Here is a 23644-nt window from a genome sequence, read left to right as displayed (position 1 = left end):
CGTAAACTAGAGCTGTGTGGGTTGTTGGATGTACAATGTATGGAATTACGACCCTCAAACGTGGCCTTCGGTCGATTTTGGCTGCATCTACGTCTATCTTCTGGAAACACCAGGTGAATACCCCACTTGTCACAATCATATTATCATGCCAATGCATATATGTGGTATTTTAGAGTTGACTATATTGATTAAGGCAATCGACTATGATATTCTGTATGCACCTCGCGTGAAATGGTTGATACCGGAAGTACGGTGTCGCCCTCGGCCCAAAACCCGTATGTGTGTGTGAAAGAATTGTAATTACAACCTGGATGTTGACATAAACGGTACTTATGAGTTGAAACTGGTAATTTGTATGATATGAGCCCAGCATAAAGTCTTGTCTCAGGGAAACACAGATGTTTTGCGTTAGAGTTAATTACTGTCCATTTAAACATCCAAGTCTGAAGTAGTGAGCAGAGAAAAAGTGTGCACAAAATCCTCTTGCTATTACAGTGCTGCTCTATACAATGAATGTAGTAAACTATTTACAAAGGACCACAGGTTAAACATTATGTCATGGCCCAGGCCCACCGTGTCAGTAATGGCGCGTTTCCACTGCAGCGGGTAGCTCGCTTTAAGCATGCCGAGCCGTGCGGGGCCCGTTTTTGGTTGCGTTTCCACTTGGCCTAGTTTTGGCCCGAACCTACATTTTCACCTTTTTGCTGGCTCGACTAAATCGTGGTTCTAGGGCCAGGAACGGCCAGGAACAACCAGGCTGAGTCGGGCTGAGTATGCTAAACTAGAGAGAATCGCTGGCAAGGCGGCTACAACTACAACAAGATGAACATATTTGATCGTGATTTAATTGTAATACACGTTTCAAAATGATGCCGAAGTAACAACATACTGATACCGGTTAGTAAAAACCATGAATTAATGCTTTGACAAGTCTCCAGACAGACGGCAGGCGAAAAACCCTTTTAAAATGCGTGTTTTCTAAATGTAGCTTGGCTAAGCTAACGTTATATATGCTCCGACCGTCCACACTCACAACAACGGCCTACAGACATAAATAAACCAGCGACTGTATTCCCCATGACACAGGCAGTCTGTGGTTTGTACTTGTTTAACTTTTGTCTAGTTTCTGAACAGATATGAGGAGCTGTGAGCTCTGAGTGCTAAGAGCTAACGGCTGTGTTGTTTTTCTGGGGCTCTCATTGAAGATGACTTCACGGCTCCGCCTACACGGCGTTACTATAGTAACTGCCCCAGTTCCTAAACTGTAATGGAAGCGCAGCATTAGACTCGAACACGAACAGATTATCTCTGTCAGTCATATTTACAACTAGTTCTTGAGTGTTGATTTAGCTACAAGTTTATCTGGGTAAGTTTCTGCCTAAGAGGGAAGAGTTGACTAAATAGTCACACACGTTATCTATTGGTTATGAGAGAAGATGAAGGCCATCAGAAATACTCCTCACTCTACCACATTGGAAGCTAAAGCAGGGCTGAAATGCATTACTCTGCTTCTACATGCATTGGTTATAAAGCATTTGTTAACTTTTTAGTGTTTGTTTTTTTTAACTTTTTCTCATGTATTCTTGTTTTTGAAGCTGTTGTTTCAGTGCCTTCACAAATCTGACTGATTAGTTGGATTGTGTTTCTGCAAAGATATATCATATTCAAGACCCTTAAAATGTATTCTGATAAGATGTTTACAGACAAATTAAAGTCATCCATGATAAATCATGAGTTCTCTTTTCATGAAAATATATCTTTATTCTAAAACTGCCCTGGTTATTGTTGATAAAAGATCAAGTGCAGTACGTCCCAAACTGAAGCCAACAGAACTCTTTAAGAGGCAGATAAATGTTGTTTGGCCTGGAAAAATTATCTCTGCAGATAAACATGTTATGAACTGTTTCTTCTTTGGACATCATCCAACTGGGTCAAATGTGATCGAGAACTCATCAGCAAACATATAAAAGGTTTTACTTAGAAATGATTATCGTATTAAGTTACAAAAGCAAAAATAATGAGGCCACCACACGTAAAACGCATTTAAATTCAAAAGTTACATTAATCCATTCTCTGCTCTTTCTGTTCATCTGTACAATTTCTCAGATTAAAACACCAGAGGGCGACGTAACACAAAGGCATCAGTTTCAATTCAAGTTGTCTGGTGTCCCATGACCACAGCTGAATATTTGTGGGAGGTGTATAATACATTTCTAATCACAGCAGGTGTTGTTTTTAAGTGACACGCATAGTTCTGCTTGTTATGACACATCGTGACACATAATAAGAAGATGAAGGTGTGTTATCTCTGCTCTGCAGAGAAGGTGATCGGCTGCAATCTGCCATCCCTCCACGCCTCCAGAACCCTGAGGCGGGCAGGGAAGATAGTGGCCGACCCCTCCCACCCTGGACACAAACTGTTCACCCCCCTCCCCTCTGGCAGGAGGCTGCGCTCCATCAGGACCAAAACCTCTCGCCACTTGAACAGTTTCTTCCCCTCTGCTACCGGCCTCTTAAACAAGTCCCGGCCCCCCCCACTGAGACTTTACCTCAGCCACATCATAGACTCTATATGCATTACATTAATGCACACAATGCTCAAATACGGCTTACTGCACATATTCTTATTTCATACTCTATATTCTATCATTCACTACACTCTATTTCACTGTAAATTACTGCTTTATTTTATTGCCATTTAACTATATTTTATTACAGTGTCCTTAAAGGCTTTTTGTTTTATATTTTATGTATGCACCATGACATCAAGTCAAATTCCTCGTATGTGTGAACCTACCTGGCAATAAACCCGTTTCTGATTCTGATAAGTGTGCAGCAACCCTTCTCATTCCACTAGTCGGAATCACCTCAACTAACAAAAACAAGGGGGAAACTCCCATGAAGCTGTCAGAGTGGTGCAGGAATGAGTCCTAAAAAACTAGACAACTAGAAATGATTTGGCATTTTACCATTTCCTGTTCGCACGCCTCTTAACTTTTTTGTTTGAGGTAGCTATATACCCAAAATAAGGTCTGTGGTTTACTAATCTTAACCGATTTTCACGTTATGTTATACAACATAAAGTATGTCAGTAAATACCCGACTTGTGAATGTGCAAAACTTTAAGACTAAACGAGATTACTAAACGTCACGTCAAACATTTGCCACCTTTAGCTTAGCAGTGGTGACATGAAGGCATGCAACAGTTACGTTAGATTTTTACTTCTGCTGATTGCATTTACAGAAATCACAAAGCGTTTAAGTATCATAGACGTGTGTTTGCCACTGAGCCAGAGTCCTGCATCGGGTCGGGTACCCGCGGGTGTTGCATAATAAATATATTAAAATAAGAACAATTTAAATCCTCAGACCTCTCCCCTGCAGGACCACCCATAATCATAACCTCTGCACCGCATCCATCTGCTGCTGAGCGCGCCACATTCTAAACGGCTGAGGTGAAGGCGAAGCTCTCTTAAGAAGAATACAGCTTTGTCAATAACTCTTCCTCAAGAGCGAAATCCAACGACTGGGAGGCTTTTGGTGTCATCCTAGATAGAGAAAACAACCAGGTCGTATAATAAAATTATTAACATCCCACGCTTTTTGAGCCAAATAAGCAACTGCGTGTGTTAATAATTGCATGTCTTCACTGCTCATAGGATATGCGGGTCGGGTCGGTTTGGTTTGCGGAACTAATTGGCAATATGTGCGGGTAGCGGGCAGGTTCAGTATTGCACGCTGTGGGTGCGGGAGCGGGTCTTGAAAATCAGACCCGTGAAGGACTCTGCACTGAGCTAATTCTCTGTAAAATTCCAAAATCCATTTGAAAAATGCAATTGCTATTTTGGCGTGGTAGCACTTGGGATGCTAACTTCAGGGTTGGCCTTCAAAAATACGTCATCACTGCACCACTCAATGAAATCTAGGACAGAGGAAGAGGAAGTGACATCACTCACCGTCTCCTTCTGGAAGTAGATGAGGGCGCCGGCTGCTACCTGAGCGATGACGATCAGCAGGAGGCAGGTGAAGTACTGCGGAGAGACAGCACATGGTAAACTCATGTGAAACATCTGAGTGGTAAAACATGTTGGCGCAGCAGGAGCCCCGTAAAACCTTTAAAAAAAGAGATCTTACTGGCAACAAACCAACTATAAATGTACCAACTTGAAAGTGGTGTGTGTGTGTGCATGCATATTGAAGCCTGGCAACTCAGTAACTACATTTTGTAATAGTTGTATTCTTTGCTGTATACATGGTAAAGAGTTATGTACTCTATGAGCCTCCCGTTAGGATTAAGATTCTTTCTGGGGCTTTTATTTTGAAAGCCCGCTGGAATACTTGAAAACTCATGAAGTTAGGCAGAGAGCTGTTTTTGGTCCTTTAGGAGAAGTTAGTCCAACTACTTACACAATAAATCTTCTACTAGCACATCGCCTGTCTTACTCATCATCATGTTTAAATGATCAGAGCGTACATACATTCAGACATGTGTAGAAGTGTCACTCACCAGGCCGAGCAGACAGCGGATCTCGTAAATGGCCCCCAGGCAGCCGAGGAAGCCCATGAGCATGGAGAAGGCCCCGACGCCAATCAGAATGTAGCAGGCCGCCTTCACAGATGTGGAGTTACCTGTGTGGACAGAAGGTATATGTTATTGTTTGGGAACTGAAGGGTCGCCGGTTCAAGCCCCAATTGGATCAAGTACAGAGTTATTTTGGTAGGTGGAAAGGTGCCGGTTCACCTTCTGGTACCAGGTACCGAACCATTGGGCGACCCGTGGCTCTGTTTGTTCATGTGTACCTGTGTATATTTCAGGCCTATTTGTAACCTGATGTAAAACAAATGAGTAAAAAACTGAAATTAGAAGAAGAAGCAGAGTAGATTACTGCAACTGTAAGATGTTTCTCGACCAATAGGACTTTAACAATTTTCTTTTTTCAGTAGTTTCTGATACAACGACTATTAAATCATGAAAGCAATTGCCAGAATCTCATCAATGAACAGTAACAGTGAGTTGTAGCCCTAATACTGACAAGAGGAAAACTCTCAGTTGAGTGTGGACAAAAAGGAGTGTTTTCTGAAGAGTGTGCACTTCAGCATTGGCAAACAAAGGCATCTGTGTGCCACATCACTGTCTACACAACAGTCCCAAATAGAGGATCCAGAAGTGGGAATCATCTCGTTCATGTCATCGAGTTTGAGTCCAGACGTCTGCCAAGAGCTCAGTTCAGAACTAAAAACAGACTCCATGTCAACAACCTGGTACAAATTACATGCAACTTCAAAATGGGGATTGGCAAGCACCGTGATTATACAAAGTATGGCAAAAAGTGCTTTAAATATATACAGTTTGACAGCAAAATACTTATGAGGTTTGAATTAATGTCATCTCATTTGACGGTCTTTAAAATGAATTTTTCAATTATATAGAAGTCTACAACACAATCAGAAACATTGACTAGATGTGACATCAACCCAATAGAGTGGTGCAGTGACGAGTCCTAAGACCCGGAAGTGAGTTAGCATTTCATCACTACCGGTTCCCTCGTCTCAGAGTCAATGGGATTTCTCCATAGGATTTTGGAAAATAGTTGGAAATAAGGTCTGTGGTTGACACATTTAAGAGACGGATCACGTTTTGTTCTACGACATTAAATACATCAGCAGCTGGTGATTTTTGAAGAGTTTACGTGTCTGAAAAACGATGGTTGTTAACAAGTGGCTGAATAGGACTACAGAAATTGTCGAGGACGTTGTACGTCATTACACCGAACACGTAAACACTCCCGCTAAGTTTGTTTGCCCTGTTCTGCTTGAAAGCAAGTACCTGCCTCCTGCAAACTGTTCAAACAAACACTTCAACTTGTACCATTTTGAATCTGTATTTTTTAATATGGATCTTAAGTCGGCGTGACGTTGAAGCAGCGACCCTGCTGTAGTTTGTTTATAGCATAACTTTAGCATTTTGCTTCTGGCGATTAGATTTATGATTCGAAAACTATAAAAGTAGGGTAGACATGTGGATATTATCCGGCTGAACAAAACGTGCATTGATCAAACAGGTTCATTTTCCACAGACCTTATTTCGAGCTATTTTCCAAAATCCTACGGAGAAATCCCATTGCTTTTTTGTTGAGGGAACCCGAGCGCAGCTTATTTCCGGGTAAATACGTCATCCCTGCGCCACTCTATTAGCTATAAAACAAGATCAGCGGCTGTGTCATGTTTGACAACATGATTTCGACCCAATACACAAGTCTCTGAGATCTACAAACTTGCAGAAATGAACCAGACGAGCACTTCCATACAGCAACATGTGTGATGATGAAAAACAAAGGAAATTAGAAAAGTGTTCGTCTGCAGCGCTCCATTTATAGCAAGTTACCAGGGACCAAAGAAACACAGGGAGCTCAAATAAGAATTCAGCTACACTCCAAACCCTGGGTCGCAATTTGATGAGCACCCTTTATTGATGAATCATGACTCATCAAAAACAGAGCCAGTTTCAAATGATTCATGACAGAAATACAGAATCTGCTACTGCAGTGGAGAACGTATTGTCACTCAAAAAAGGTTGTGAACAAGAAGCGTGTAGAAGTCTGCCAATGAGCCGTTTTAAAGACAAGCCCCCCCTCCTCCTTACTGGGTCCTTGTGGCCTCAAGCCATCATGAGATACCCCCGGGGGATCAGTGAACCAGGGCATGCTGCTCCAACGCAAGCCACCGAGAAAAGAGGGAAGTTTATGATGGAAAATTAGGCTACAGGGAGAGGGCAGTCAATTAAACCTGTGTGTGTTATATGCTCTTACAGACAGGTTCATGTGTTTAGGGTCCCTGTGAATAGACTACCTGTGCAGTTCTATAGCCTACAAAATGCTGAGTCAACATTTACAAATACTCATGTTGTTGTCGTTTTCAGTGAATTCTTACCAAACTGAAGCAGTCCCTTTTAAGATTTCCTGCCTAAAATGACGCTTAATTAAGAAGCCCATTCTTTCTGAAAGACTGTTTAAACAATTCAATATAAAATAAATATTTTATATTTGTCACAGTATATCAAACAAAATTTCCTGGAGTACTGTACTTAAATATTATATTTTACTTGATTATTTCCATGTTCTGCTACTTTATACTTCGAATCTACTATATTTTAAATAAATTAAAAAACTACTATGGTTTTTGGAGTTTTCCCTTTCCTCTAGTGTGTTATATAGGTTTTTGTGCATGTAACGCAGTTGACCAATCAGAGCAGACTGGGCTCTGGTTTCAGACAGAGGGTGAAAAGAGGTGTTGCAACACAGGCAGTATGAGAAAAATAAAGAGCTTTTTGAACATTGATGTAAACATGTCACAGTCAAGGCACAACATACAAATATGAACCTGAAAATGAGCATAAAACGTCCTCTTACTTAATGTTTTAATGAAATCCTCAAGTAAAAAGTATAATAATATATAATATTGATTCCCTCTGAAATGTAGTGGATTAGAAGTACAAAGCGATACAAAATCGAAACACTCTTAAGTTACTACTTAACTTAATACTTGATTACATTTCAACCAATAATGGAATGGCTTCAGTCACAAGTGTTCCTCAAGGTCTCACTGCTCCACATGAAGTAATGTTTACAACCTGTTCTATCCCATCAAACTGGATGATTTCAAACGTGTTGAGGCAGGAATGATGTGTGGTTGTGACTAGTGTTGCACGGTGTACCGATACTTGAAAGGTACCGCGATACCCTGCAGTTACAAACGGTACGATTCCTCCGTTTCATTAGTATCGGTACTTTAAGAATGACGGGGAAAAGTACTCCGGTGAGAAAGCGCCGTTTTAATAAAGACCCGTGTGTGTTCAGCGCTCTGCTTCCACTCCCTGCACTGCAGCCGTGCCTGCAGTCCCGCCCCTCTCAAGCACGTTCTAAGTCCCTCCCCTCTCTCGTGCACGCGGCCACGCGCTAGCTGCCAGAGCATGTGAGAAAACGAGAAGCATGGCTGCAAGTGGGAGTGCAGCTGCCGCTGCGCCTTGGCTTGTTGACAAGAAAGACGCCAGAAGCGAAATTTGGAAGTATTTGAGCTATATCTCTGACAGTGAGGGCAAGCCTACGGACACCACGAGGCCTGTCTGTAACGGAGCGTCCACACAGCAGCGTGCGTTGACGCTTGGAGGTGGGCGTATCTGAAGCTTGGGGATTTTTTGCGAGCAACACGACCAACAACCAATCACATGAATCTCCCGCCCGACATACAAAGCAATAGCAATGTTAAAACGAAGTAAACTGGATATAAAATCCCCAAACAGGCGAAAACCTACCAGTTTCACCCACTGTCTCTGCCACCTCCCTCCATGCCTCGCTCCTCCGGTTTGTATCCCGGTAGATGAACAGAGACTGATCATACAGCACCGGGTGATTCTCTACCGCTATAATGAATTTTCCCTCAATTTTTTTGAATATGAGGAAATGACCTGCGTAGTCTCTCCCAGCATACACGCGGTTTGATTGGCTAGTGCTTGTACTGGCAGATTTGAATAAACGGGATTTCATTGGCTGACGCCTCCGTCGAGGCGTCAAAAGTTGAACATTGCTCAACTTTTGACGCCAGCTACGCCAGCAACGCTCCACGTCGCTTCCCAAAATGCAGTTCGGCTAAAAGTGACGTCACCCCATTCAAAGTGAATGGGCAGAAGCGTTGGAAGCTTCAACGCACGCCACTGTGTGGACGGGCCGTAAGACATGTTTTAGATCCCTGCAAACCAAGGGAGCCAACACATCAAACTTGGCTAAGCACCTCGCCAACCGGCATCCAGACAGGTTAGCGAATGTGATAGATAACATAATTACATCATGCTCAAGCCCATGCCCTCAAATCTAAGTCAAACCAGTGTAATTTATTTTGTGACAAACGAGGCAATTAATGGCAATGATAACTGTCTAATATGGCTATCTTTTTAGCTAACTTACCAATGTGGCTAACATCTGCAATATATATTTTGTTAATAATTATTTATATTACTGTACTATTACATGTTAATAAAATATTAAAACAATTATATTTTATAAAATAAAAAAGTTGTTTGAGATGATGCTGAATTTTATTTAATACGAATTCTTATCATTTATTTTGTTTATTGTTCTCATTGTTTAAAAGTTTGTGTTATGGTTATGGTTCTGGTGTGAAATAAAGCACAATAACTCGCTCGGATCTGTCATTAGCCCGCATGGTTTTTCTTACCACTGCTACGCTGATGACACCCAATTAATTCTGTCCTTTCCCCGCTCAGAGACCCAGGTCGTCGCACGCATCTCTGCTTGTCTAGCTGACATCTCTCAGTGGATGTCTGCTCATCACCTCAAGCTCAACCTTGACAAAACTGAGCTGCTTTTCCTTCCGGGAAAAGATTGTCCCACTCTTGACCTAACAATCAACATCGGCACCTCAGTTGTTTCCCCGACTCAGACTGCAAGGAATCTGGGTGTGACCCTAGATAACAACCTGTCCTTCACTGCAAACATCGCTGCTACAACCCGCTGCTGCAGATACACGCTTTACAACATCAGGAAGATACGTCCCCAGCTGACTCAGAAAGCGACTCAGGTTCTGGTCCAGGCTCTCGTCATCTCACGCCTAGACTACTGCAACTCCCTCCTGGCTGGTCTACCTGCATGTGCCATCCGACCTCTGCAGCTCATCCAGAATGCAGCGGCTCGTCTGGTCTTCAACCTTCCTAAATGTTCCCACACCACTCCGCTCCTCCGCTCCCTTCACTGGCTTCCGGTAACTGCTAGAATCCACTTCAAGACACTGGTACTTGCTTACCATGCTGCGAATGGATCTGGCCCTTCCTACATCCAGGACATGGTTAAACCGTACACCCGAGCGCGTGCACTACGCTCTGCATCAGCCAAACGACTCGTTGCGCCCTCGCTGCGAGGGGGACCCAAGTTCCCATCGGCGAAAACACGTGGGTTTGCTGTCCTGGCTCCAAGATGGTGGAATGAGCTCCCCATTGACATCAAGACGGCAGATAGCTTGCACATCTTCCGGCGCAAACTGAAAACTCATCTCTTTCGACTCCACTTCGAGCGATAGAACTATTAACGAAGCACTTATATACTAATAAAGGACTGGCTTATCTAAAGCCAGTTGAGTAGCACTTGAAATGTTTTGGCTCTATGAAACCTGATGTACTTATATGATTCTGTTTTCTTCAAGGTTGTGTCTTCCTGGTCGAATGTACTTATTGTAAGTCGCTTTGGATAAAAGCGTCAGCTAAATGCAATAATTACATTTAAGACTGTTTCCCTTTTTTTAAGAAAAGAATCGCAAAATAATCGGAATCGCAATTCTTGACTTGGTATCGGTATCGAAACCAAAATGTTGGTATCGTGACAACACTAGTTGTGACTCAGCGCTGTCTTTGTACGATCAGCTGGTTCCAGCAGCACCAGGCTGAGCATTGATTCACTTGTGATGAGCAGTGACGCCGCTTTCATCGAGCATCAATACTCCTCGTTTATGTGTGAACACAAAGCTAAACTGTGCACTGTACTTGAACCATGTGCTCTGATGGTTAGCGTCGTATGACCACAACCCCAGCCCCGAGAAAATGCCTGGTGTGTGTGTGTGTGTGTGTGTGTGTGTGTGTGTGTGTGTGTGTGTGTGTGTGTGTGGTGTGTGTGTGTGTGTGTGTGTGTGTGTGTGTGTGTGTGTGTGTGTGTGTGTGTGTGAGATGAGTAAGGCGGTGAGCGCACTGGGCTGATGTGATGCATGCTGATGCTGGAGCAGAAAGAGCCCAGTGTCTGAGGGGACGACACCTGCAGAGAGCCCACGAGGACGGGAGACAAATGTCCTCAGTGGCGCTGGCTTGTTCTGAAAGCGCACGCACACACACTACACACACAGTCCTCTCTGACAATTGCTCAATGTCTGTCTCTATATTTCTGCATCGACACTTCTTCAGTGGTGTCTGAGACTTTGTCTCGCTCACACTGGTCGTTTCTTTCTCACTGTTACTGTTTGCAGAGTTTAGAATTAACGGAATAGTTCAACATTTTTTGGAGTTAAGGACACAGAGTCAGTGTACAATGGTTTTAGTTTGTTAAATGTAACCATATACATTTACTCAAGTACTGTACTAAAGTATAATTTTGACATTTGTACTTATTTGTATTTCCATTCTATGCAAGTTGATATTGATATTTGTCCTCTTGATTCACTATAGTCATCTTAAAGTTTTAGTTACTTAAAAAAAAGTTTGATTTTTACACACAAAAAAATATGAAGTTTATAAAACAGTACAAAGTGTTATTTGATAATGGTTTAGTAATTTTTCCAACAGAAAACACTGTATTGATAAAGCTTCTCAAATTTGCTGATTTTCTTAATAGTCAAAACCGTTGCAGTGCATTAGTATTAATGTTGGGTAATTCCTGTGGCTTTTTTAGAAAATAAAAAAATCAATCAGAAAACTAATCCATATTGAAAAAAAGTAGGTAACATTTGTATAAGCCTCTTCTTAATGAACTACAACAGTTCAATCCTTTCATATGAATCAATGAGTAATAATAATCCTAGGATATAATAAACAATGATATACTTGCTATGTACATTTTCAAGTTATACTGAATTGCTCCTGAATTCAGGTAACCCCTTTTTATCACTTATCTCAGAAAACATGACTTCCTATGTAATTGTATATGTACTTACATATTTTCAAAAACAAACAATCTAGTGATTAATGGAGAAATATTCATTAATTAATAGTAAAAGGGAGGAACACTGGGATTTAAGCCTTTGCAGACCATTTACATTCACAAAAACCTAGATAACACAATACAGGAAAGGGAAAACCCGAAAAAGCATAATAGGCACCCTTTAAGTACTTTAAATTAAGTAAAGAATCTAAATACACAAACCCGTCTAAAGCTCACTATATTATTTTTATCAAGCAAATGAATAAGTGTGTTCCCTAAATGTCAAATGAGCTCTTTATGTCAGATGTCTTTGAACACTCAGTAACAGGAGAGTAATTGAAGCCACGAGAAGAGGATACGGAGGAGGACCAAGACAGAGGGAAAGATTTGTGGCTTGAAGGAATTTCTTTTTTTGAACACAGTCCAGAGAAGCAGACAGACAAACGTGGAGGAAATCTGCTGGACACTTGTTTTTAACTCAGCAGCCTCAACATACCAGTGAACACACAGAGACCCCAACTTTATGGGGACACCTAAACATGTTGGCCTCTTTGGAGACCAAGTCAGAAGGGATAACTGCATTAAAAACAGCAATATAGATCGATGCATAGGCTGGACACATTAACACTGACAGTGGAAGAGGAGTTGTTTTAGTTAGCCTCCAACAGATGGATGTTGTCTGGGTGGAAAGTTATCCAGTCTAAAAGCGACACAAACGTATCGCTTCTGTCGAAGTGCTGTGTGGAGGACTGTTAGAAAAGGGAAACATCTAAATTGTCTTTTAAAGAGTCCTGAAACTTTTATAAATATCCATCATTCTGACAATTCTTATTGTGTAGTAATTCTATAAGATGATACATCTTTAATAAGAAGTTATTACGATATTAAATATTACACAACTGGAAACATGTTCAAATATGACCCTGTGTCTTTAAATCCCAAATCATCCAAATGATATGATACCAGATTTAGATAAAAATTCATGGTGAAGCCTTTTATGATTTTTACTTTCCGTTTTCCGTCCTAGGTCTCAGATTGTTGTTGGAGTTGTTGTATACAATTTTACTTGTACATGTTACAACTTTATTTCAAAACAACTTTATTTCAAAGCACAACTTTCAAAACTGTTTGAGAATTAAGTTTCCAAAAATGACTGCTTCTAAAGGATCCGTCTGACATAAATCTAGGCAAAGGCTTTTCCAAATCCTTTGTATACATTACAGCGCTGTACACAGGTTATAGTACTGTGCAGTATTAAAGGTTTGTCTAGACGTCATAGTTCAACAGTTCACACTAATAACAGGTGAAGTTTTCAACAACTCCCGCCTGTTTCCCTTCCGTCTCTCACTCTCACAATTATAGGGCCTGATTTGCCCTTTTAAGAGAGTGACAGTTGAAAGGGGTAGATAGAGGGGAAGACACGTGTAAAAGTCACCGCTGGTTGGATTAAAACCTGCTATTGCCTCAGCTGATACTGAGCAGCCAGCTCTAACCGCTGAGACATAATTGATCCTATCCCAACTCCAGACAAAAGCGATAACTTGAACAAACGTGCAAATAAAAAGTCACGTCACACAAAGTAAACGTGGTAGATCATCATCAGGAGAATGAAGGAGGAACTCACTCAGGACGACGATGAAGCTCTGATTGTCCAGCAGGAGCCACAGCCCGAAGCCCATGATGACGACCCCACACAGCTGGAGAACAAAAACACACACGTCAGCCATAAACAATGCTTCAGACATGCTGCAAACGAGCACATTTCAACAGTAACAGATTAAGTGCAATTCACAGTTTTTTATACTGGTGAGCTATATTTGTTCTGGTGTATCAGAGTTTCTTCATTCAGATTTTTGCAGGAATGCTGAACCATGATCACTGTATTTGTCACCTTCAAATGTTTTTCTCTTCATCTAACATCTCGCTGTGGCTACCTTGCTGCCAAACTAAAAGTTGATCTTCTGACCAAATAACACCAAATAAGTCAAAACCTTTTGGTGTAGATCTGTTTTTATTGAATAATATCAAAAGGGACATTAATCAACATTAACCATTAATACATGGTTCAAAATAAAAGCCTCCTGTTGGTTTGTCTTTCAGAGGCTTTTAAGAGATTAACTTTTTTTAAAGTACCAAGGGACAAGAAAAAACTAAGTTTACTCTGAATGGCAAAGTCAAACATATGGTACTTGTATATGATTTTAAAGGGGCTCTATTATGCTAATGTTCAGGTTCCCATTTGTATTTAGTGCCTCTACCGTGACATGTTTACATGCTTTAAATGTTCAAAAAGCTCTTTATTTTTCTCATACTGCAGCACCTATTTTCACCCTCTGTCTGAAACCAGAGCCCAGCTCTGTTGTGATTGGTCAACCGCTTAGAGAGGTGACTACCCCTTGGCCTTTCACCTAGAATATGTTGGAATGCTATTCAAGATCGAGGTCCTTTAGGTGCTTGCATTTTCTTTTATACAGTTAAGAAAAAAAGACCACTCAAAAATATGCAATATATCCATTTGCTGAATTAAAACAAAGAACATATTGAGATAATGACATCAGTATTAACTACAGCCATGTTCTGTACCTTCATGTGGTGTACTGGCAGGACATACTGCAAGTGAGTTTAAATATACATTATTGGGGGAAACCAAACAGTAATGTAACTTAATGACATCACGTTTCTCTAAGCAGGAACTGAATGTACTTTGCAGGAAAGCACAGCGGAGGGTAATGCTCTCAATACCGAGAAATACAAACGCACAGTGTTTATCTGTTGCTAAGAACCTCTAAACCTTAGATCGTAAGATTTCATTTCCACAGAAGGAGAGGAAACAAGAAAGTGAGTATTACCGTGGTTACTGCGGACACTGAAATTAATACTCAGAGTCAGAGAAAGAGAAAGAGTGGCTGATGTCTTTTCAAGCTGTTCAAAAACTCTTGTTGAGAACTGTAGCAAGCAACATGACTACATAATATACTTTTATACAATTGTTCCCAATAGTCCATTTGTATTTGTTTTCAGTCAGCTGCTCTGCCCTGCTCTTTTAACGCCAGTATTTTCATCAAATTCTACCCCAGATTGTGTTAGAGAGGACACTCTCTAACAAACTAATCATTTTCAGGTTCATATTTCTATCGTGTGCCTCTACTGTGGACATGTTTACAGGCTTCAATTTTTTTTCAAAGTGCTTTATTTTCCTCATGAAAAAATTGCTCCGATTGGTTAGCTGGCTGGCTCTGTTGTGATTTGTCAACTGCTTAGAGACGTCCGGCCCCTTAGCCAATCACATACAATGTGTTGGAGTGCTAGCCAATAGAAGCACGAATGATACCTAGGGCCTTTCTCATATCACTAATGACAATTGTTGTCCTCTTCTCTGTGAAAGCTTTTTTGGCTGTTCTTTTGCCATTTTGAGATTTAAATTTCCAGCGGAAAGCTAAACCGGGAAGAGGCGCACGACGTGATGCATCTGAATGAATCACGTTGTCAGAAATTGACACCAGCCAATGAGATTTCGTTTTTTGGTTTAAGACCCCTTAACGAAGTTAACGTGTTAGTGAATGGACTAGGTTGCAATGACACCACTTTACCAGTGTTGCAAAAGAATGGACAAAGGCATGCTAACTCAGCTAGTTAGCAGCTACAAGGATTCCAAGGAACAGGAGGGCTGTGTATTGGGTAATACATCTACAAGTGGTAGTCCTCCCTGGAACTCTCTGGGTGCAAAGCCTAAGAGTAAATAATTTCCATGGGATTTGAGAGGTCGAATAACAGGCAGAGCCCAGCGCTCTGAAATCTGTGATGCGACCGGCTGGCCTGCATTGTTAACACCCAAGAAGAGCGCCTCTTCAACCCCTATTCATACTAGGAAACAGCCGTGGACAGCTGCTAAAGGGAGAACTATAAACAATCCTCCTAAACCACCAAGTGTGCCAATCCAGAACAGCTACGCTCCGCTGACCGAGAACCGGAGATCTCTTTCTGATGACCTGGATAACGTCTTCAAACAGCAGGGTAAGGACTAATAGATACTCCAAAAGTAAAAGGCTAGAGGGAAAGCTAACGACTGGGCCTGAAACTCTGATTGTGGGTGACTGCTGTAAGAGATGTAAAAAGTCTGTGTAGTAAGAACAACACCAAAGTACTCTGTTTTCCCTACGGATATGGTCTCTGACTTGGCTGAGAAGATCCTGCATATTGGGGCTGAACATCCGACTGTGAAAAATGTGGTACTGCACATTCGAACAAATGATGTTGTGAAACAACAGTCAGAAGTGCTGAAAGAAGACTTTAAATGTCTGTTGTTCATCAGTGGCCTTCTACCGCCAGTCAGAAGAGGAGTGGAGAGATTCAACTGTCTGTACTGACCATTCTGTCCATTTTATTGACAATTTTAACTTTTTCTGGGACCGCAGACATCTTTTTAAGGCAGATGGAGTTTGCACAAGTCAGGAGTGAAATTGTTTATCTCTAACGTATTCAACTGCCTGCGTCATCAATCTGTTCCCTCTGCCAAGGACAAGCGGCAAGAGGAATCAAAACAGGAGAAAAACACAACACATCGCGCAGAAAACTTTGAAGAAGTATCACTGCACCCGCCTGAGGAATGTCTTGATTATGGGAAACATATGAGACAAATGGAGGAGTCTCCACTGCCCTTCACCCCCCCTATCACCTTTGAGGATACTCTTCCTTCACCCCCCAGCTGTCTCTACTCTTTACCCTTTCACCCTCACCCACCCTCCTGGAGTTCGACCACATGAAGGAGATACAGAGGGTTGGCACCAAGTCCTTCCTGGAGATCAATGACCGCATGAAGGCGATACGCAGGGTTGGCAGCATGTCCTTTACCCCCGCCCAGGGGCGCCGTAAGGGGGTGAAAAGTTAGGACGATTCTAAGGGCCCGTGACTGACAGGGACCCCAAACATTTTTAGAACATTAACCTGTTTAGCCCTGAGCCTGTTTTTCAGGTCTCAGGCTCGAAAATGACATTCCCAGAACAAATGACCATATCTTCCCTTCTAAAAGGGTTAAATTAATAATCTTTTTCCTCAAAGTAATGATAAACCTGTGAGTTGGATGTAGAAGAGTCAGAATCAATATAGATTAGGGATGCATACCGGTATCCGGTATTACCAAAATACCGGTTACTGGTGGCTACGGTATACCGTACCGAAATCAGATCCGGTTTCGATACTTTTATAAAATAAAAATAAATAATATATATATATATATATATATATATATATATATATATATATATTTTTTTTTTTTTTAAATTAATTTTAAAAGTGAGTGTTATAAATTAGATTGCATTATCTTTTTTCTTCATATTTTATGTATTTTTCATTGTTTGTTCAATACTAGAAAGGTAAAAGTCCCACAAATGAACTGTGATGGGATTTGTTTTCTCTCACCAGTGAAGGTAAATGTTGATTTTAAAGATGAGATTTGTTTGTTTGTGCAATGCCGAGATCTCATGACCATTATGTATTTGTTCTCTAGTCGAATCTCATGTTTAACATTAATTATAACGGTGCTATAACGGTCTGTTTGCATTGACAAGATGTGCTATTCACGTGGCACACCTGATGGCGGGTGTTATAAAAGATATTCCATAATCGGTTTTCTTCATATTTTTTAATGTATTTTTCATTGTTTGTTCAGTACTAAAAGGTCCAAGAAGTCCCACAATTGAATTTAATATTCATTTGACATGTTAACTATATCGTAAAGCGCTTCATGGGAGTAATTGTGGGATGATACATTTTCAAAGTATCACGATATGTATCGGTTGAGTATCGGTATCGTTCAGTGGTATCGGTATCGATATCGGTATCGTAAAAAAGTCAACGATATGCACCCCTAAATAGATGTTTTTTATTTTAAAGAAAATTCAGATTGAACATAGTAAACAACTGTAAATTATAGTGTCTGTCCAAAAAATCTTTTTTACTTATAGTGAAAACTACCCTTGGATGATGGTAAGGTAGACTAAAAGCTTTAAGAATCCAAAGTACAACATATAATAAGTACCCTGTATCAAGATTGATGCAAAACAGGTGACATTTGACCTTTTTAGAGAGGTTTAGCAAAAAAAACTCCACCTCTGAGGTGATTTGGGTGGAAATGGGGGTTTTACCGTTTCTCTGGAACCCATTGGTCGATTTTGGTGATTGACATCTCTTTGACCGTTAGAGCCAATAGAATCAAAGGGGAATCTCCCCACTCACACACATGGTAAAACAAAAAGGTGGGGGCTTCGTGTACACATTTTGCATGAGAGTGAAGCTGTCTCTAGCTCTGACATCTGGAAACCGAAAAGCAGGAATCAGAAATCATTTCAAAGGGACACAGACACATTGGATTAACTTCAGCAGCGTTTTTATCGTTGTAATGTCATTGAAGACCACGTTTGACCAGACAAAGACACAGGTGAGCCATGTTAGCATTTTTAGCTACCTAGCGCCACATGTTTTGATGTCTGTTTTTGTTTGTAAAGTCGCGATTTCGTATAATTGAGTGATAATGAGGGTACCCTTCGATTCTGTGTCACCTCACGATGTGAAACGATGTGTTGTTGGATGTGCAAAGATAAATAATAAGGTTTTGTGAGTGAATTTCGGTGCAGTAATCTGTTAGCATTTTTCGCTTGTTGCTAATTCAGAGGCTCAGCGTTAGCATTGTGGATTTTATTTTGAAAAAAATTAAATAATGATCAGTTAGATGAGTTTCTTTCCGTTACATGGATATAAAAACATTCATAGTTTATTAAATGAACATGCCCTCAGACACTGTTTCCTGCAAGATGTTGCGGCAGTGCCCCGGTACCGGGGTCTCTCGGGCTTAACAGGTTAAGAAAAAAAATGTAAGTAACCTTTCATCAATCATCAATAATTCACATTAATATAACGTTAAATTGATAATGTACTCACTAAACTTACGATTCATTTCACTTGTTTTCTTCCAAAAGTTAATTATCCAAAGCCTCTGTACACCCCCCTCTATTTACATGTATTGGTTTGGTCCTGCCTCCAAACGCTGTGCGGCACCGCTCTTTCTAGCAGCAGAGAGTGAGAGCATGTGAGGAGGGATGCTTGTACTTACTAGGGATGGGAATTTGAAAGCAAATGTATATTCGAATATTCGACCCCCAAAAAAACAGTTAACCGATTAACCGAAAAGTATATATCCTCTAAAAAAAAAAAAGTGGATTTTACAAACAAAAATAAATACATTTTTAAAAATAAATAAATACATGTTCAAATAAGTATAGAAACCAAATCGAATTTGTAAAAATGTATTGAACTGGTGATCACAGTTTGAACAGTTGACAGCTATAGGCCTACAGCTTTCATGCTTAAAACATAACTTGGTTTTCTGATGGCTTTGGACATAAACGCGAGTGAAGTATAACCGGACGCGAGAGAGAGAGAGATCAGCACCTGCAGCTCTGCCCGCTGTGAGGGACCGGTGAGCGGAGCAAAACACACCTTTAGACCCAACACATTTAGCTATGGCACTGTCGTATACATTGAATTATTTCATTTGATAATATGTAATCAACTTAGGCACCCCTCCCAAAATAAAAAATAAAATAAAAATAAAAGAATGATGCTTTTTATCTTTGCTTTTAAATGAGTGTTTCTAGATATCATTTTATATATTTATGTTTCTTAATGTCTTTCATTTATGTAAAGCACTTTGAATTGCCTTGTGTTGAAAGGTGCTATATGCCCTGCCCCTGATTACATGGTGCAAACAGCGGTCGCGGTACTATACGTTATGTTAGAATGCTAACTTTTGGTGAATTTAGGAGAAATCTACAGATGCAAATAGACAAACTATAGCAAAAATAAACATCTAAATGTGTATTTTGTATGTTTTCCTTCCAAAAGCCTGAAAGAAAACATGTTATGGAATCAAAATAGCACAAAATCGCAAAATTGACCAGTGCATGAAAAACTATGTTTTTGCCTGCCGTGTCTCGCCTTAATAGCCAGAAGATAACCTTGATGGTGTTAATGTTTAACAAATATTAAACAAAAAAACATTTCGATTTTTTAGTGAATCACATGTTTACCAGCGTTTCTTATTTAATGGCACATTACTATAATTTATGAGTAATATACTCACAAAAAAGATGAGGTTGAAGAGGAACAGGAAGTACTTGGTCACTGTCAGGCAGCCTTTCCCCATGATGCTGGATCTGGAAACATACGAAAGTCACAATATTCGTTATACATACCGATAGAATGTTTAAACTCACAGGTCTGTCAGACAGCGTTTTTTCAGTTTCTCAATATCATTTGATTGCGAATTGAGATTGCAAATATCGTTAATTTTCTCAAGCAATTATTTGTTAATTAACTACCCAATTAATTAAAATTTGGAGATAATTTTTTCATTTCTCAGAGGACCAAGGCTGGATTCTCTCTGCCTTCTTACATTCACTTCTCATCACAACAGAAGAGTTGTTGGTGTTCAAATGTAGAATTTGGATTTAAAGTAATAAATTAATTAAATACACAGATACAAATTATATAGACAATAATAATAAAAAAATAGGGAATCCCTTTCCCATGCCACCCCTTCCCTCCCCACCCATCTTGCCATTTCACAGAAAATCCTACCTGATGTTTGTTAGCAATCGTCTGAGTTCATCAGATTATTTATATTATAGCATAACAATTTATCCAAATACATTCATACATTTTATTTTTTTAAATGAATTGAAATTTGCTCCTAATAATCTTAAATTTACATGAATGATATTACCAGATCAGCAGCTCTTTTAATAGCCTCTAATGTTTTCCCCTTAGCCTTATTAGCAGAAGCGATTGCCAGCTCTGAGATTAGTAGGTCATAGAATGATGATATCCATTGCTTAACCCGTTAAACCCCAAGCCTGTTTTTCAGGTCTCAGGCTCCAAAATGACATTCCCAGAACAAACTATATCTTCACTTCTAAAAAGGTAAATTAATAATCTTTTTTCTCAAAGTAATGATAAACCTGTGAGTTGGATGTAGAAAAGTCAGAATCAATATACAGTAGATGTTTTTATTTTAAAGTAAATTCAGATTGAACATAGTAAAAAAAAATGTAAATTATAGTTTCCTTAAAAAAGGTATTACTTATAGTGAAAACCACCCTTGAATGATGGGATAGTAGACAAAAAGCTTTAGGAATCCAAACTATAACATAATAAGTACCCTGTATCAAAATTGATGCATAACAAGTTAAATCTGACCTTATTAGAGAGGTTTAGAAAGAAAAAAACACTTCTGGGGTCATTTGAGTGTATTTACCATACCTCTGGAACCCATTGGTCAATTTTTGTAAATAGGCGCATTCACACCGCAGTACTTTTCCCACAAAGGTTCATGAGAACTTAGTTCTCATGAACTAAGTACAGATCGCGTTCACACCGGAATAAGTCCCTGGGGGAGGATTAGGCAAATGAAGCCGCTGACGTCACTTCTTCTTCTTCTGCTTTGGGTTTACTGGCAGGCCGCAAACCTACTGCCGCCCAAAGTCCCCGGAGTTGGGGACTGGCTTCAGTAGAAGCTGCTGGGACTCCTAGCAGCTTCTACTGAAGCCTTCCGAGTAAATCGCCAGAACGCCGACACCTCCTCATCTCCACCGCTCCCATGTTTTATTTTGTGTTGCCATAAGTTAGTCTCTCTGCGTTTCTGCGCTGGGCTAATGCTAATGCTAATAATGCTAATGCAAGGATAATAAAATGGCGGCTTCACAAAACTTTTTGGGAGTTTTACGGGGCGTGGTTTGCAATCCGCCTAGCCAATCAGACATAGGAACCTTTTTCTCCCACGAAAGTCCCTGCTCTCTAGCAGGGACGGAAAGGGGGTGAAAAGGTTCTCATTAACTAATTTAGTTCCAGCTCTTTTTGGTGTGAACGCAACATTTCGGAACTATATCGGAACTAAAGTGGGAAAAGTACTGCGGTGTGAACGCGCCTATTGACACCTCTTTTGAACCGTTAGAGCCAATCCATCTACACGTTACCAATAGGCGCTTTCACACCGGAGTACTTTTCCCAAGAATTAGGCCAATAGGGGGGGGGGGGTGGGGGGGAGATTTGGTTTCACACCAAAAAGATCTGGAACTAGTCCCTAGTTTGCGTGAACCTTTTCACCCCCAGATAGTCCCTGCTAGAGAGGTGGTACTTTCCTGGGGAGGAAATGGTTCGTGGGTGTGTCGGCCACACTAACAATTTCTGATTGGCTGGGCGAATTGCAAACCACGCCCTGTAAAACTCCGAAAGGTTTTATGAAGCCACCATTTTATTTGCTCGCATTAGCATTATTAGCATTAGCCCAACGCACCAACGGAGAGAGACTAACTTATGGCAACACAAAAAAAACATGGGAGCGGTGGAGTGATGAGGAGGTGTCGGCGCTTCTGGCGATTTACTCGAAGACGCTACCCAGCAGCTTCTACTGACTTTGGGTGGCAGAATACGCCGTGAAGTTGTTTGCGGCCAGCCTGTAAACCCAAAGCTTAGGAGCGGCATTTCAAAACAGTGCACACACGCTACGAGACGGAATTCCCTCCAAATTCTGCCCTACGCTCCCAAAAGGTGAGGGACCTGAAAGGACAGCTAAATGCACATCAGTCCATTTTCACCATGCCCAACAACAAGAGCAAGGCTGCTACCATAGCATCTTATCGTGTCAGTCACATTCTAGCGAAACACATGAAGTCTTTCAAAGACGGCGAAGTTGTGAAAGAAGCATTCCTGGAGGCTGCCGATGCGCTTTTGGGGGACAGTAAAAACAACAGTAGCATTTCAACAGGTTTTTGATATAATAAAAACTCAAGTTAGATACCGTTATTAATCAGCTGTAAGTTTTTGTTTGTTTGAACTTATTCATTATAATTATTGCACAAAATGGTATAAGAATGCAAACATTAAGATCTGTTCTGTTTAAATTGATTATAGTCTATTATCAATTCAGGTTAAGAAACTAGTGTTGCTTGCATCCTATTTCAAAAGGCCTCTGTAGCTTCAGATCTGAGTTGTTCTTATTAGTAAGTCTAATGTATACTTTTGTAGCAACACTATTTTTATATAATGGCAAAGAAAGGGTTCAATGTCTGTTGTGTAACTTCAGTTAAATACTTGTATGTGTGTAGGTTAGAAAGAGGTAAGATAAAGGATCTGCAGTATTGTATGAAGTATTAATCGTACAAAGGTCAGTTTTATACAAGTAGAAGTGTGTATTTACCTGGTAGGCTGTCAGTAATGGCTACACCTCTCTATTTGGACTGGTAGATCTCGGCAGACTGGCAACTTTAAAAGTAGCTCTCGGTTCAAAAAAGGTTGGGCACCCCTGGTTTAGTAGGTCAAGAGAAGAATCATCATTCAACAATACAATATGTGTATGTGAACTCCAATAATCTCAGAAACAATGTCAATAACTCGTTTCCAGAATGTTCTTACTGCAGTACATTCATAAACCATGTGTACATACGTGCCAATAGTCTTTTGGTTACAGAGAAGGCATATGGGGCTTGGAATCATCCTTAATTGACAGCACTTTCTGGTTGACAGGTAATATCTGTGTATCATTTTATACTGCATCAATTGGTGATTGACATGTTCTCAATATTACAACAAATATTTCTGACATTTCATAATGATTCAGGTCCTTTGTCGAGTAAAATATTCTTGCTAAATGTTTCTGATCTATACAATTGTTTGGGTGATGGGTTATTGGTTTGACCAAACTAACCAACTTATTATTTTCATGATTAAATGAATGTATTATATCGTTAATAAAGTCATTGAAAAATGTGTCCAACAGTCCAATGCACTGTACAAAATGTAACAATAATTTCCATAAACAGAGTGCAAGTGAAGTTATTCTGTATGAGAGCAGAGCAGGATTGTGTTTGCAGGTCTGCTGTGGAGAAGAGCGTGATGTG

At 40.4% G+C, this 23644-nt stretch overlaps 1 protein-coding gene across 1 annotated transcript in view; it reads right to left on the bottom strand.

Moving 5' to 3' along the window:
• Window positions 1-23644, bottom strand: part of LOC117557850 (CD82 antigen-like) — a 45984-nt gene that overhangs the window by 7080 nt on the left and 15260 nt on the right. The window contains exons 2-5 of the mRNA XM_034233827.1: window positions 19831-19903; window positions 13318-13390; window positions 4508-4629; window positions 3957-4031 (exon numbers count right to left, since the gene is read on the bottom strand). Coding sequence (XP_034089718.1) covers window positions 3957-4031; window positions 4508-4629; window positions 13318-13390; window positions 19831-19893 — 333 coding nt within the window. The 5' untranslated portion in view covers window positions 19894-19903. The remainder of the gene's footprint in view (window positions 1-3956; window positions 4032-4507; window positions 4630-13317; window positions 13391-19830; window positions 19904-23644) is intronic.

The sequence above is a fragment of the Gymnodraco acuticeps genome, unplaced genomic scaffold, assembly GCF_902827175.1.
Source record: "Gymnodraco acuticeps unplaced genomic scaffold, fGymAcu1.1, whole genome shotgun sequence".
NCBI lineage: Eukaryota > Metazoa > Chordata > Actinopteri > Perciformes > Bathydraconidae > Gymnodraco > Gymnodraco acuticeps.
Note: the sequence above shows the minus strand (reverse complement) of the source record. Positions and strands in the feature narration are given on the sequence as shown.